The sequence below is a fragment of the Balaenoptera musculus genome, chromosome 4 (assembly GCF_009873245.2).
Source record: "Balaenoptera musculus isolate JJ_BM4_2016_0621 chromosome 4, mBalMus1.pri.v3, whole genome shotgun sequence".
Taxonomy (NCBI): domain Eukaryota; kingdom Metazoa; phylum Chordata; class Mammalia; order Artiodactyla; family Balaenopteridae; genus Balaenoptera; species Balaenoptera musculus.
Genome location: NC_045788.1, coordinates 16,414,132 through 16,430,522, shown reverse-complemented (window position 1 = coordinate 16,430,522; position 16,391 = coordinate 16,414,132). Strand labels below are relative to the sequence as shown.

Here is a 16,391-nt window from a genome sequence, read left to right as displayed (position 1 = left end):
GATGTTTAGAAAGCCTCTGACACCCAACAGGGGCACACTAGGGAGAAAGTATTATTATTTATCTGAGATGAACCATAAGGCTCAAGTTCATGTGTGTGTGGGAAGGGGGGCTGGGTGGGACCTTACTGGTGACTCTGACATCACACCATATATGGCCAAGCATAATACTCTACTGGACTTGGTCAATAGAACTAGGTCTAGGTCAACTTGAACTTTGTCTAGGTCAACTTTGGTGATGAAACGAGGTCATGTAATCAATAGGTCCAGATAGGTCCAAAACGTTTTTCGATTGGTCCAACATTTACTTTACAAAATGATAAAAAATATCTAGCAAATAAGGGTCCCCAATTCAAAGTTGAATAGATATAATGGTTGCTTATGAATCCAGATCATTTGAATTACCCCCAATTCCCTGAATTATCAGAATCAACTGTCTACAAAACCCAGTTTCCTCTAAATGAGTAGAAAGCCGCCTAACCCTCAACTTGCTTGCAAGTTCGGCTGTAATGGCTGAAGGGCACACCTCCTTGCAGGCTAGACTGGTGATCCATCAGAGCTTCTGCTTTCAGGGAGGTAAATTGGTGCCATTTTACAAGTGTGAAAACTGACCTAGAGTAAGTGGTTCAGTAATGGGACCATGGCTGTGTGTCTGTCAGTTATGGGCAGACCTGGAATCCAGGGCTCCCTTCCCAGTGCAGCCATGTTCCACTTTCAACACTGCCTCCATGTTGGAGGCTGCAGCTCTTCATCTCTGTTCCTCTTCTTATCCCCACTGACGCACTGGATGATCCCACCCATACCATCCACACACTGGCAACTTCCAAATGGTCATCTCCAGCCTGTCCTCTCCCCTGAACTCCAGATGTGCACATCTAGCTGCCTGCTCCACATCTCCACTTGGCTATCTCAGGGGCATTTTAGACATGGAGCTGAACTTTGGTCCCTTCCCTCACCCCAGACATGCTCTGCCTACAGTGATCATCTTCTTAGCCACTGGTGTTTCCATTTTTCTAGTGACTCAGGCCCAAACCCTCCCACATCCAAAACCCAACCTGTTGGAAATCCCGTTGGTTTGTCTTTCGTTTACACACCTGGAAATCAACTATGTGTCATCAGCCATCTGCTTCCACTTTGATTCAAGCCACCATCATCCTTGTCTTAGATGATTGTAATCTAACAGGTCTATTTTCAATGGAAAAGCCTGAATGATCCTTTTAAAATGTAAGTCAGACATTGTTTCTCCTCTGCACCAAACCCTGCTATGGATTCCCATCTTATTCAGTGGAAAAGCTCAAGTTCTTAAGGCCTAACGTGAGCACCTCCTCTGATTACCTCTCCCCTGACTACTATTTTCCCATTGCTCGTATGACTCCAGTCATGCCGGTCTCCTTCCTGCTCCTTGAACCAACAGTCATGAGCTCACCTCAGGGCCTTTGCACAGGCTCTCTATCCCCCAGATGACTGCTTCACAACACCCTTGTCTCCAGCAGGTCTTTACTTAGAACTTACCTTCTCCAAGAGGCCCACCTTTACCATTCTATTTATTTCTGCAACCTACTCCTCCCCCAAACCTGACCCTCCTCACCCCATTTACCTTGATCTGCTTCCCTCCCAATTTATACTCATTTTCTAACACACTGTATGATATCCTTATTTGTTATATTCATTATTCATTGTCTCTCTCTTTTTATTGGAAAGTAAGCTTCTTGAGGGCAGGAATCCTTGTTTTGATCACTAATGTATCTTAGAATAGTACCTGCCAAATAGCAGGCACTCAATAAATACTTGCTGAACAAATAAAGGAATAAATCTGGTATTTGCAAAAATATTGTGTTGGGTCAGTATAGAAAGCACTATATTTTCCTGGGATTTTGCAAATGCTATAGTTCACCATGGTGGAAGGAAAGCCCTGCTTCCCCCACAGATAGGCCAGGGGTCAACTCCACAGGGCACCATTTCCCTCTTCTTGGCAGGGCATGCCCTGCTGTAGCCCCCAGCAGCAGCTGTGAGAGAGCAGTCAAGGGAAATAACATACAAATTTCTATTTCGATTAATTTCTATTTATCTTTTTACATTTCCATTTAAATATTTTAAACCTCCATACATAGCTCAGCACAGTAGTATATGCATATAATTTGTAAATAAACAATCTTATATTGGAGGTATATGATCAAAAACTTTGAAAAACAGCAGTTTAGGTAATTTCCTAGTGGTACATTGGTTAGGACTCTGTGCTCTTTCACTGCCGTGGGCCCGGGGTTCAATCCCTGGTTGGGGAACTAACATCATGCAAGCCGTGTGGCACGGCCATAAAAGAAAAAGAAGAAAAAGAAAAACACTAGTTTTCAAAACCACAGAATCTTCAGAAAGTTCAAGGGACACCTGGTGGGTGTGTAGCATCTGCATTAGTATAGCAAGCATGTGACTGGGAGAATGGGATTGGTCCTGCCCATCCATGACAGCCCAGTGAGCCATGCAGACAGCAGGATTGGGGGGGGGGGGGGCACGGGGTTGGAAGGTTCTCTCTTGAGTTGGTACAGAAAGTGCCTGGGCTTTGGAGGCCTTTGCTGGGGCAGAGCTGGGAGCACTCTCAGGGAGCCTCTGACCTGAGTCACCAGATTCCTCCCCCACTCAGGACTCTCTCCAGCCTGTCTCCCTGGGACCTCAGCTGACCACCACCCATGGAAAAGTGGCTGGCCCTGGGTCTTGCAAGCCTGCAGGCAGGGCTGGCTCACCTTCTCATAGTACCGGATCTCATAGTCCAGGATGATGCCATTGGGCTGCTCCGGCTGCGGCCATGACAAGGTGATGCTCCTCATGGTGGCACTGACCTGGTGCATGATGGGGACAGTGGAAGGGGCTGCAGAGAGAGGAAGAGACAGGGCAGATGAACAGACCCTCGATTATACGAGAAGTGCTGTCTTTCAGAGACAAAGAGGCAGAGAAATGTCATTGGACATTTCTCATCAACTAAGCTGGATCTACAGAACTTCCTGTGGGTTTTGCAGAACAAATGGAGTTTGGGTACCAAAGGAGAGAAAAGGTGACAATTTAGGACAGGAGAACATGTGTGAGGGCAGGGACCAGAGTGGACAGGAAGAAAAAAGGTTTGACCAAAACAAGAGATGGCTGGAGAAATCACAGGAAAACAGTGTGGGCTGGGAAAGTTGGAGACAGGCATGGAGGGTGTGACCAGCAGGACAAGTCCAGGCTTCAGGCAGTGAGAAGAGAGGCGCGATGGAATGTCTTTGAGCAGATGGTGTTGAAGGATCCTCAGTCTTGCAGGAATGGGCTGAGCCATCACAGAGAAGAGGATCGGAGGCAAGGCCTGACAGCAAGAGAGTCGAGCTGGTCAGTACAGAATTGCTGTGCAGTGGAAAGGAACATTCTAGCAGACATCTCCTTCTGAGACTGCATGGAAGATTTTGCTGCATTTCAAAAGGAAGAGAGGCGGCATCTCTCAAGAAGACATGAACACAGACCAAAAACAGAGTTCTTGTAGACTTCTGTCAGAGCTTTCCAAATGAGGACATTTGCTGTTGAGAGCTCACAAATATAAATGAAGAAATGATACACAAACCAAACATTTGGAAACAGAATAATAGTTCCAAAATCTGTGAAGTGCTTCTGAAATCTCTCTTTAAAAAGAATATTATTTATTTCCCAATTCAACATTTTTCACACTGTGTAAGTAAAATGAAAACAGTCTGGAGATAATAAATGAGGGTTGTCTGTCTAGGAGAAGAGGCGGGTGATGGATGAGGCTGCAGTCTGTGCTCTACTCAGGGGCTGTTCCATTTAGTCCTGGCACTTCTGCAGTGATGAAGGTCGCTTCCTCACACGAACTCCACTTTACAAGGCTTTCTCTGGGGACCATGGCTGAGTGACATTTACTATCCTGGATTTAAGTTAACAGATTCCCCTCCAAGACCTGAAATTACAGAGCACGGCTACCGGGTCACAGGCAGCTCCTCATTCTCCATGATCCGCGGACTCTCCGTGAGAACCTGCTGCATGAGGCCCCTGGGCCAGGGTGGAGACGCAGAGCTGTGAAAATGTTCACAGTCTAGGGGAGCCATAAGGAGAGCAGAGTAAGAGGTGCTGTGATGAGCCCTTAGAATTGGAGTGTCTGCCTGGGACTTTGCCCAGTTCCCATTAGAGACCTCATCATGGCCGTGAAAATGCGCCCTCAGAGCTCCTACTCCTGGGAGCATAATTGCCTAATGAGCCCAGCTGCTGCGTTCTGCGATCTGTCACTGCATCCACACGGAGCCCACTTCCCACATGCTGCTCCCAGCCAATGACTGAGGATGGCGGGGATGCTAAGGCAGGTCCATTCCTGACACTTCTGATGGGCAACTTCTGCTCAAATACTCCCCACTGGATATCCCAACACTTCCCTGTAACTCGTGGCAATCTAAGATTCTTCCCACTCAATCCTCCTTCCTTCTCTCTCTCCTTCAGAAGGATCAGACCTTCATTGTGGTCTGATAGCTCTCCCAGCCTCCTCTGGCCTCCACCCCATTTCCCTAGTAAATCTGATCCCATCCGATCCCATCTTGGTGTCTGCTTCGTGGAGGACCTGAGTTGATGCAGTCCTGAATCCCCCTCTCAAGTATTCCCTGCCTCGCCCTGCTGCGTTCCCAGGGACGGGAAGCTCACTGCCTCCAGAAGCTGCCGCTTCATACCTGGATACCTCTCACCAATTTGCGTGTCTTCCTTATCCTTATCTGAAATATGTCTTCTTCCTACCGCTCTCAGTTCTGCCAACTGAAGTAATATAGAATGTTCCCTCTTCCACAGAATGGCTTGTTAAATAGCAAAAGAAACTATTGAGGTCTCCCCTGAGTTTTTCCTGCTGAAAAGAATGGCCAGATACTATGAACATTTCTCCCATGAGATGCCGCCACCTGAGGTGGCTCTTTTCCACACGGGCATCATGTTATCTAAATCTCTTTAGGCATAAGGCCCAGAGGTGAACCCAGTTCTCTCACTGCTGTTTGAACAGCAAAGATTAGAGTAAAACGAATATCCACCATGATCTGTGTACTATACATCTATTAATATGCCCATTAGCCTTTGCTTCAAAAACATGTCCCTGCTATTTGATTTTGAAACCACAGTCAGTATAACCTTTAGGTTTTCCCATGGTATGCTCCTCATCTTTTGTCTATAGAGTTGGCTTTTAGCTTTGACTACAGGGATTTACATGTGCCTTTATGGTGCTAATTTGGCCTATGAGTCTGGTAAGTTGAAATAATTTTTGATCCTGACTCAACCATCAAATGCATCTTCTCTTCCTCCCAACTTAGTATCGTGGTCCAGATCCATTAATTAGCTATTTAAACAAATATTTATTGAGCATCTGTCATGCATGTGCCAGTAATCGAGATTCCCTAGTGAACAAATTAACATTTCCTGCCTTCATAGAGCTTCTTTTCTAGTGGAGGGATTCAGAGACTAGACATAATAAATAAATAAATTACAAGGTATGTTAAAAATATTAAGTACAATGGGAAAAAATGGAGCAGAGGAGAAGGGATACAGAATGCCAAAATATAGGAGGCCGGCCAGGGGAAGGCTGCAATTCTGAATCATGTGTTCGGCCAGGTCTTGTCTGAGAAGTAGATGCAGCAGCACAGAGATGAAGGAGGGCAAAGGGGGAGCTAGGCGGATGCCTGGGAGAAGAGCATGTGAGAGGGAGAGGCCAGGGCAAAGCTTCTGATCTGGGAGCATCCTGGTGCAACAGAATCAGGGCAACAGAAAAGAGCCAGTGGGACTGGTGCAGAAACGAGGTCACAGATGGTAGGGCCCCCAGAGACACTAAAAGAGGACGTTGGCTTCTACTGAGAGAGACGGGGACCCGTGGGAGGGTCGCAAACAGGGGAGTGACATCATGTGAGTTACATGTTACCAGTACCACCCTGTGCTATATTGCTAATGGAGTGCAGGGGCCGTGTGAAAGCTGAAAGAATAATCCAGCTGGAAGATCATGGTGACTTGGACCAGGCTTGGAGTGGTGGAGGTGGTGAGAGAGGAGATGGTCAGATTCTGAATATATTTAGAATATATCTCAGTGGATGTGTTTCTGGTCTGAGCAGCTGGAAAAGCGGGACAGCCATAGACTGAGCTCAGGGACGACACCGGTACAAACAGTTTGGGAGGAAAGACCAGGTGATCCACTCCGGACCTGCTGGCTTTAAGACACCCAGGATGTCCCAGAGGAGATGCTGAGTGCGCAAATGCATGTCGAAGAGGTCCAGACTGGAGTTATAAAGGTGAAGTCATCATATTTCAAAGGTATTGAAAGCACTGGAAATGACAGAAATCACCAAGAGAAGGAGCAGAAGAGGATATATAGTCTAAGATTCAGGAGATGATGGGGAAGCCACCAAGGGGTCTGAGAAAGACAGGCCTGTGACGTGGAAGGTGAACCAGAGAGTGTGATCGCCTAGAAATCAAGCGGCAGTCAGCGTTCCCCGGAGGACAGGATGTGTGGGATGCCACTGCTGAGTCACCACAGTGAAACTAGGCAGTGAGTGTGGGTTTAGCACAGGCTGAATGGTTAACGGGGTGGCTGGCGTGGGATTTTTTTTCCCCAAGTCCTGTGTGCACTGTGCAGAGCCCCAAGAGAGGATGAAGGAGCTTCAGGAAAGTGAGGCAGTGTTCTGGAGTCAGTCGGGGTGGTTTGGGATCCTGCTGGGCCCAGCAGGATGGATGGGAACGGCCCCTATTAATCCTCCCCTCCCTACCCTAACCCCGGCCACCGCCCACCACACTGAAAGGGCTGCCCTTTCAGGCCTCTGTGTAAACACGATTCAGTCGACATGTTTTTAATCATGTCAGCACCATATAGGTTTTCAGGATACTTCTGCCTCAAAAGCTGAAGCATCATGTATTAAAAATTAGAAAGGTTAATCCCAATGGCCTGAGGATTTTTGATGGGCTTGGTTCTTTACTTTGCCTCTAATCCCTGGAAAGCCATCATTCAAAACTCAGCATATATGCCAACCATTGCGCCACGCCCCTGCTCTAATCACTCAAGACAGAAGGACAAGTAAGAAAGTCACAGCCCTGCTTGAAGGCCCCAGTTGGGGTCAAATGGCAAAGAGGTAAGGTGATCCAGACACAATGGATAGTCAAATCCACTGAGAGGAATGTCCCTGTTATACAGGTGGCAAGGACCTCCCAGCAGCCCAGCAGCAGCACACAGATCCAGGAGAAGCTGCCGGAGGGTGACAGTCACCTCCGCCAGCATCTCTCAGATTTATGGTGATGACACCACCGTCACGGGCCCCCTGGCAGGCTATCTATCCTCATACAGGTCACTCTAAATGTCTTACCTTTTAACTGAGATGGGATTTTGCACAGGGGAGAAAGTAAGAAAGTATTACTCCTCCTCCCTGGAGATCAGGAGCGGCTTACATTTGGTACTCTGCCATCAGTGATCACCTACGGTGACAAATGTTTTTTTCCTTCTCCAAGTGCAAATGCCACCTCTAAATCGGGTGTTTTACATGCAGTAAAACCTTCAGACAAAACAAAATAAAAAAGAGCTCAGGTATCCACTCAAACACCAACTTCTTTTAGCAAAACTAAGGCAGACTAAGACAGGAAGGGAAAATTAATTCAAAGCAGCAGCCCCTGGGACCCCTGAATACAATAGTTTGAACAGTATGTCCTGGCCAGCTGTCTTTTCTCCATAAACTTGCATCCTAAGATGAAGGGACAGTTTCACTGAATGCTTGAAAGAGTCTCTCCCTCACAAGCACACAGAATGCTTTTGACTAAATTAAACATTTTACAGAAAGAAGGAAATGAAAATTATTAAACTTTAGCAAATAAGCAAATATAGACCTTTCTTTAGAAAAAGTAAGGACAAAGAATTAGTTTAGGGGCTATTTGGAAAGAAGGTACTGAAGGATCAAGAAAGATGTGTTTGCAGACGTAGAGACCAGACTGGTGGTTGCCAAGGGGGAGGAAGGGGAGGGGAGGGTTGGACTGGGAGTTTGGGATTAGCAAACAATTCCCATAGGATGGATAAACAACAAGGTTCTACTGTATAGCACAGGGCAACTATATTTAATATCTTGTGATAAACCATAATGGAAAAGAATATGAAAAAGAATATATATATGAAAAGAATATGTAAGAAATATATATATGAATATGAAAGAATGTATATGAAAATAATATATATATGTATAACTGTCACTTTGCTGTACAGCAGAAATTAACACAACATTGTGAATCAACTATACTTAAAAAATTTTTTTAAATGAAATAAAGAAAGATTTGTTTGGCCTAAAGAGGCGGTGCTCCAAAAATTCAAACATAATCAAAATTGCCCTGCACCTCTTCTCAGCAAAATAAAGGGGCTGGCCCAACAGGAAGCCAGAATCCAAAGAGGACAGTGGAGAAGCAATGACAAGTGTCCTGTCAGGCACTGAGGAAAATCTGTGTGAGGGTTCAAACAGAATCAAAACCAGGAGTGTGTAAAAGACACACACATGTATTGTTCACACCCAGTAATAAGAAGCCCTTTAAATGTGTAAGAAGCAGAAAGAGACTTAAACGCCACGGTCAAAGGGCTTAGGGATGAAGAAAATGCAAAGGCAGGTGGAGTGAGTCCTTTGTCTCTGGTTTTACCAAGGAAGACTTTGGGGAGAACTTCCTCCCAAATTGCTTTTGAAGCAGACAGATCTAAGATAGTATATCACATACAGAAGCGAGAGTGCACAGAATGTTGTGGCCTGAACTGACAAAGGAGATGTGGATAAATTGCAGGGACAGGATGGCCCCAGCTGTAAGTTATGAAACAACTCACCGGTGACATGGGACAAGTATCAGCCCAAACTAGTCACAGGTCACTGCCACTGGCATCACGGATGGGGCCTGGTGGACCACCCGCCAGGCCTCCATTTGCAAGAAGGGCTCCAAAAGAGATCGTAGGGCCTGCACTCCTGTAAGAGTCAGGCTGGGTCTTGGGAGGGTGGCATGAATCTGTCTGCAAGTTAATAACCCTAAATCTGGACCCTGGCTCTTAATGTGTGGAGCCTTGATTTCCTATCTCAGGTTCTCCTGGACCATACAGTTTATGTTTATGACATTCCTTGACCCTTTAATTTAGTTACTGACTCAGTCATATTCAAAGTTTTCTCTTACTCATTTTGTTTTCCTTATCTGATAGGGGCATTTTCCCCCAATGATTAAGCATCTCAGATTCCAAAATGTGAGAACGAATTGATGCTTTTTTCCTAGGACAATTACTAAGTTCTAAAGCATTATCTTTGCTTATTAAAAATTACTTCCTAATGTCTTCATTGATTTTTGTGTCAAAAGAATTCTTTCAACAGTTATCACCATAATCCATTTTGGGATATAATAAATGATGTTAAAGTATTTTATTTAAGACGTCAAAAGTATTATCAGTAGTTTTGAAGAAAAATAATAGCAAAACACACATACATTCAAAATTAAGTTGATCTATTGGAGGAAAAGGTTTGAAGAGGCTATAAAAATATGGAACTTGGATTTTCAGAGTTCAGTAAATCTCATCTGAAGGGGAAAACAGTGTTGCTTCTGCAGGTGGAAAGCATGCCAGGGACAGCCTTGCTGTGAGGCTACCCCTTACCTGCCCTAGAGCAGGGGTGAGGGTCACAGCTAAGTCCCCTCTGCCTGGGCTCAGGTAACAAGCCTAGCAAGTGTCCTGGAAGACAGACGGTGTCTCCACTTAGGAGGCTTTCCTGTCTGAACTTCCCAAGGAGGCCCATGGAAAGGGCAGCCCATTGCCTCCCTCACAATAACTCATGCTGGGCCGGGTTGGGGAGCTTTCCTCTGTCCTTCCATGGGGAAAGGTTTGTGGGGTGGGGGGAGGTCCCCACAGTGACCCCTCAGAGTGATACAGCTGCCCCAGCCTGAACAGTGTGCATCTGAGTGTTATCGCCACTTCAACCATCCGGGGCATTGCTGTTTCTCGGACAAACATCCATCATTTGATGAACATTTGGGATGTTTCCACATTTTGACTATTGTGAATAATGAGGCTAAGAACATTCAATATACAAGTTTATGCATGGACCTATATTTGCATTTCTCTTGGGTATATACTGAGGAGTGGAACTGCTGGATCATATAGTAATGCTAACCTCTCCTACTCTTTCTAGAATAGCATTTCCCAGCTAAATCATCCTTGGACTAACCACCTGCAATCTACACCATAGACCCCAGCTGTGAGGAAAACAAGGGGGGTGGTGTAGGAGAATACAAGGAATAGTAAGGAGCCAAGGGCCCCAGCCCAGGGAAGTAGAAATTAGCAAAATTAGAGACGGACTATGCTCAGGGCTCTAGAGATGTTGCAGAGAGAGGAGGGCTCCCATTCTGGCTCTGCCATCTGCTTACTCTGTGATCTTGGGTTAAGGTTACTTAACTACTTTGGACCTCAAATTCTTCAACGGTAAAACAAGAATATTAACCCTGATGTTATGAGGTTTTCAAATGTTCTGAGGATGTGACCTGTGTGGTCCATTGCTTCTTCCACCTAGATCCAGTCTGCTAGCCCAGGGGACTTGGCAACCAGCCCAAAGTCTCCTTCTGGGTCCACCACTGTTCACAGATGCAAATCAATCCCTGGGCATAGTTCCCCAAGGTAAATGTGAAGAGCACAATCCAGTGACAAGCCTTGGGTATTTGTGTGATAAATACCTTTGAGGGGATAAATAAACAGTCAACCCAGTCAGAGCAGAGCGATGAATAAGAATGGGCTTGGAGAAAGGGAAGGCTAACAGCGGGGTTCCCCGGAGTTTGGTGTGATACATGCTCCAGAAGAAAGATGGTTTCCTGTAACATCTCGAGAGGACCTGAAGTTTTTCTGGGAAGTAATCTAGGAACTAAACAATGGGGTGCCTTGTCCTTGAGGGCAAGGAGAGCTTGTGACTGTAGGGAGGGGATGAGGCATGGCCCACCCATCCGATGGTGTGACTCAGGTCCAGGAGTCACAATGTTCACTCGGCTCTGTGCCCACCTTTCTCTTGGTCTGGTCACTGGCATTGCCTTACACCTAATATCCTGTCCCAGATCCCTTGTCCACCTCTGGACTTCTTCAGTTTAAAGTATACTGCAGAAAGATTAACTGTCCCAAAGCTCATTTTACTCACTTCCTCTGATGCTCAAAAACCTTCAATGGCTCCCCACTGGAAAAAAATCTCAACTCCTTCTCTAACATTTTACAATGTGGCAGCCGCTGGCCTGTCCAGGTTCCTCCCATGGTTCCCTCTAAGGAGCGCACTGCTCTCATCTCACTGTTCCACGCACTGAGTCTCAGCAGAACTCAGCTTCAGGGATCTCTCACTACGGCCACCTCTCTTCATAACCCCACCAGCCTTTAAAGGTCCAGATCAGGCCACATGGTCAGGCTTAGCCACGCCAGACCATGCCCACCGAAGTGTCCCTTCCCTCCTCCCAACTCAAAGTCCTTATTTTTAATAACTCTCATGGGGCTGTAATTACCACCTTGGGACACAGTGCACTGGGATCTAACTTTCCAGGTGATCGTCTCTGGTCTCCATCACTGGAATAAACTCTTTAGGGCACAAGTCCTATTTTTAGCTTCTTCCCACTGTGTTAGCCCCTAATCGATGTTCAATACAAGTTTGCCTTTACTGGAATGGCTGCGGGCTCTTCCCCAAAGGCGCTGGAAGTAAGAGGGGTTGGAAAAGCACACAGTTGCACCAAATATGGACATAGGCCTTTAAAGGAGAAGGATGTCGGGGGAGGGGAGGTGGGGTTGTGATTCTGCAGCCTGTACCTGGGAAGGAACTTGGAGTGGGTCTGAATACAGTGGTCCCAGGGCAGTGGGGACAGGAGTGCTTCTAGATTGCAGAAGCAGAAACTGGGGGGGCTGGGGCCATTCCCATCTCACTGAGATGTTTCAACTGAAAGGTTACCTTAACATGAGTGGTTTTCTAACTTCTTTTCTTTTTAAGCTGTAAAATCCTTTCTACCAAGAAAAGATTCCCTGAGGTATAAAGTGTGAAGCAGAACAATGCAGTGCTGCTCTGGGTGAATCAGAAGCAGGGGTCCCAGAGCCCCGAGGCTGGTCCATTTCCTATCTCCCCAGCCCAGACTCTGAAGGTTTCAGGGAAAGATCCAAAACTGCTAGGCAGCCTCCAAAAGTCCCCTTGAGACCTCAGATTAAATTATGTGAGTTCCTAAAAGGCATGGGTCTCGAGGTTGGATATGAGGCGTTAAGGGTTGTGGGATATCTTTTTCCTTATATGAAATACATCCTTAGGAAAAAACTAAAATCTGTATTTAAATGTCAGGTAAAGACATCAGGCCCAATAGTACTGATGACAAAGAAGAATAATCTGCACACAGATGAATTGTGCAAATGATGAACTGTGCATAGAAGAATCTTGTTTCTTCTGACATCCGTATTCTAGGAGAGAACTTTGTTGAGAAGGTACTGCTTAGATAACAGGTTCCGCCTCTGTTGATGAAAACTCATTTCATTGCACAAATACGCTTGAATTTTACGTCAGGAAGCCTGACTCATTAAATATTTTTGGTGCAGTAACACTTCTGGTCAAAGTAGATTAAACAAATAAGTAATTAGTTTGAGGACTGGGTATGAATACAAAAGCAGAATTCATTATTTTTCTAATTGTTTTCCCCTAGTGTGGACATTGGCTTCTTTGCTTTTGCTCTGGGCTGTGCCTTGAGATGGCCCTGACAACCCTTTCCAGTCTCCTTCTCTACCCTGAGTCCCCTGGGGACAGAGGACTACTCTGGGTGGGCGGCATCAGTTCGATGCTGTTGTAGAATATTGGCTGAGTCTCGTCACGGGCTCAACCAAGTGTGAGTGAGAGAGAAAGCGAGGGCTTCCAGCCTGGGTGGCTGAGTCAACCCCACACCCCCAGAGGGGCTCCTCCCTCACTGGTCTATCCACTAAGGGTTTTGTTCTGAAAGCCAAGGGAGCCTGTGACATTGGGGGCTGGGGGCTGCTCTGAGTTTGTGGGTTTGCAGCAGAGGCCCTCGTTTTTGATATTGCCTCTGATCGGGGGTGGGTTCTTTCTTGGGATCATCTACCTGACGCTGCTAGTTCTCAGAACACACTCCCAGATCAACATCACCTGGGAACTGTTAAGAAATGCAGAATCTTGAGCCCCGTCTCAGATCTACTGAATCAGAAACCCTGGAGGTGGGGCCCAACCATCTGAGTTTTAACAAACCCTCCAGGGGATTCTGAGGCAAGTTCAAGTTTGAAAACTTTGTCTAGAAATCTAGAAATCAGAACGTTACATTTTATTTTTAAATTTAATTTTATTTAATTAATTTTATTTTTTTAATAAATTTTAATTTAATTTTATTTCTTTTTAATTTTGTTGCTGCTTGCAGGCTTTCTCTAGTTGCGGCGATTGGGGGCTACTCTTCATAGCGGTGCACGGGCTTCTCACTGCGGTGGCTTCTCTAGTTGCGGAGCACGGGCTCTAGGCGCGCGGGCTTCAGTAGTTGTGGCACGCGGGCTCAGTCGTTGTGGCTCGTGGGCTTAGTTGCTCTGCGTGCGGCATGTGGGATCTTCCCGGACCAGGGCTCGAACCCGTGTCCCCTGCATTAGCAGGTGGATTCTTAACCACTGCGCCACCAGGGAAGTCCAGAATGTTACATTTTAAAAGGACATCTGATGTTATTCAGTTTTCTGTCAGTTCTTCCCATCTATGGATTACAGTACTGAGGGTAAGAGAGAGAAACTGCTTCCCTATGTCCCCAGCAGGCTACAGCAGAGCCCAGATCAGCCTGACTCCTGTCCCTGAGACGGATGCTGGCTCTCTCTCCCTTCCCCCTACACTCAAGCACCCCGCATTTTCAGAGCCCCTGGAGGATGCCCAGCACGTGGAGGGGTGCGGCCAGGGTCACATCATTCACGGGTGGGTGCTGCCCTCTGGGACCCTTGATCCCTCGGAGAGATCAGGGGTCCCAACAGAGGTGGACGTGAGCAGAGCCCTGTGCCAGGAGGACGAGGCATCCTGGCTAGTGTGGTCCTAGGGCCCCTCTGCCCCCTGGGTCACCCCTGCCTGGCACTTTTCCTCTGTTCCTTCTTCCTCCTGGGGGAACCAGAAGGTGCGCCAGTTAAAGGGAGCAAACCTGAATGTTGTGCCCCGTGGCAGCGGGAGGCTATGAAGGGGCGGGGGCTCTTGTCAGGTGATGCCAGTCCTAGGCAGGCACCCCAGGGTGGCTTTGAGGGTGCCTGGGGCAGGCCCGTCAGCCTTCCTGGTGTGGGACCAGAGCAATGGCAGCTCTGGTTTATTGAGTGTTTGAGCACAGAAGGCAGTTCCGTTACTGGAGAAGCCACAGGAGTGAGCAGAGGACACCCTGTGTGCCCCGTTACTCCTGGCTCTCACCCACAGGGGTTCAGCAGGGCACCCACTACCTCCCAAAGCCTGACATCACCGCCACGGCCACCAGGCAGGGGAGCCGCGCCTGCAGCCACTGTGACTGTCCCCCTGGGGCCCGGAGGTCGAAGTCTTCTGGCCTCAGGGCCGAGAGCCCACCTCCTGCAGGGCACTGCCCAGCTGGAGCCCTCCCTGCGTCCCCATCCCCACTATGTCCGGGACTTCCTTTCTTGTGAGCCTGACTTCCTCCTCCACCACCCTGCACACCCCTGCCCCAGGCCCTCCTAAACGGCTGCTCAGGAGCCAGAAACTCCCCCATGGCCTCCACCTGGCTCTTCCCAGAACACTCCCTCCACGCCCGCCTTGAGGAACAGCAGCTCTCGCCGCAGACCCTTCCGCCCTGCAGCTCTCTCCGGGGTGGCGGTGTATGACTTCACGCCCAGCACACTTCAGGGTCAGGAGGGGGCTGTGCCCTCCTTGTGCGCCATCCACTGCTGTTCACCATCTCCCCCTCTGTCCACATGCCGCCGGGCCGCTGCCCCCTGAGCCTGGGACCGCGGTGCTCTCCCTCCCACATCACTCCCTGACTCACTGAAGCCTTGGGCTTCCATCTCTATCTTCTTCTCAATCCCAGCCTCGCCCTCCTGTGGGTGACTCTGACGTCCACCTGAACAGCACACGCCCACACCCCCACTACTCCTCCATGTCTGACCCTCCCCACCAGACAGTTGGACTTGGCCTCATCTGAAGGTGCTCCTGTTTCAAAGCCACACGTTCAAGTATTCTTCTTGAATGCAAGCATCCTGCCTGGGGCAACCTCTGATAACTCCCCCCACCCCCTGCAGCCTCATCTGGCTCCCTCCGCCTTTGTCTCTGCATAGCCCTCTCCCAATTCATATCCCGCATCATCCAGCTTGGGTTCCATTTTGCAACAGTGTAATTGACAATACTCCCCTAAGCCTCAGGCTTGAGTTGCCTTTATCTTTCCATAGGATACAAGCAGCAAAACTCAACCCGCGAGAGACCCACCATCCTCTTCCTGTAGGGTCTGCTCCGAGCAGCCAGGCACTGCTGAGAAAGCCACAAAACAGGGCAAATGGGCAGCTTTGTAAATATAAGATCACCAACTTCAAATAAGCCTTCAAAACACTTTCTGGAAATGCTGACTTTCTCTGGTCAATTCCATCTCCCATTCTCTGAAGTGGACTGCCTAACTTTTTTCATTCCCCTTAACCCTTCAACCCTTGTCTCCTCTTTCACTCTCAGCAACCAAGCTTACCACCCACCTACAGAGAAAATAGAAGCCTGAACGTCCAACTGCATCAATAATACCGCGACTCGGGTACCCAAACATCTCCTCAAATCGCGCATGCGCAAAACCGAACCCACGGTCCCTGTGCACTTCTGGGAGCCCCCGGCATGTCTCCCACGTATCTGCAAATCACCCGCTCATTCTCCTGCTTTGGTTTCTTTGTTTTCCATGTCGGCTGCCTGCAAGAGCCCCCTGGGAAACCTGCTCCCTGAGCCAGACTTCCAGGGCTCTCCTTGGGGAGCTGTGGGCCTGTGGGGACACGGTTCCCCTGTGCTCCCTGAGGCAGCACCCACTCAACCTCCCCAAGCCCACCTCCCTGCTGAGCTGCAGCTCCTCCTCAGGAGCCTTGGGGCTGCCTATTTGTGCCTCAAACCTCGGCGACCCTCCTGCAAAGCTGCCTTCCTAGCCCTCCTTGTCCTCACTCCTTCTAAGGCATCAGAGGAGACAACAGACACCAGGAGGCCCTGTTTCCAACCAGCCCTCCACGTACCCACCTCCTCACAAGCTTCCCTACCCACAGGCAAACCCGTTCCTGCGAACAAATGCCAGCCCGCTGGGTTATGAGGCGCCACCAGACTGTGAACATTATGTCAGGCCTAACAGGACTTCCCAGGACACATAGGACACCGCACTGAGGTGCAAGGGTTACTGGAGCAGTGAGACCTGGTGTTTTCCCTCGGGAGCCC

The 16,391-nt window shown here is 48.2% G+C and overlaps 1 protein-coding gene across 2 annotated transcripts in view; it reads right to left on the bottom strand.

Moving 5' to 3' along the window:
* Positions 1–16,391, bottom strand: part of EPHB1 (EPH receptor B1) — a 428,957-nt gene that overhangs the window by 98,056 nt on the left and 314,510 nt on the right. For both annotated transcript variants that reach the window (XM_036851877.1, XM_036851878.1), the window contains exon 6: positions 2,736–2,860. In XM_036851877.1, the coding sequence (XP_036707772.1) occupies positions 2,736–2,860 (125 nt within the window). The remainder of the gene's footprint in view (positions 1–2,735; positions 2,861–16,391) is intronic.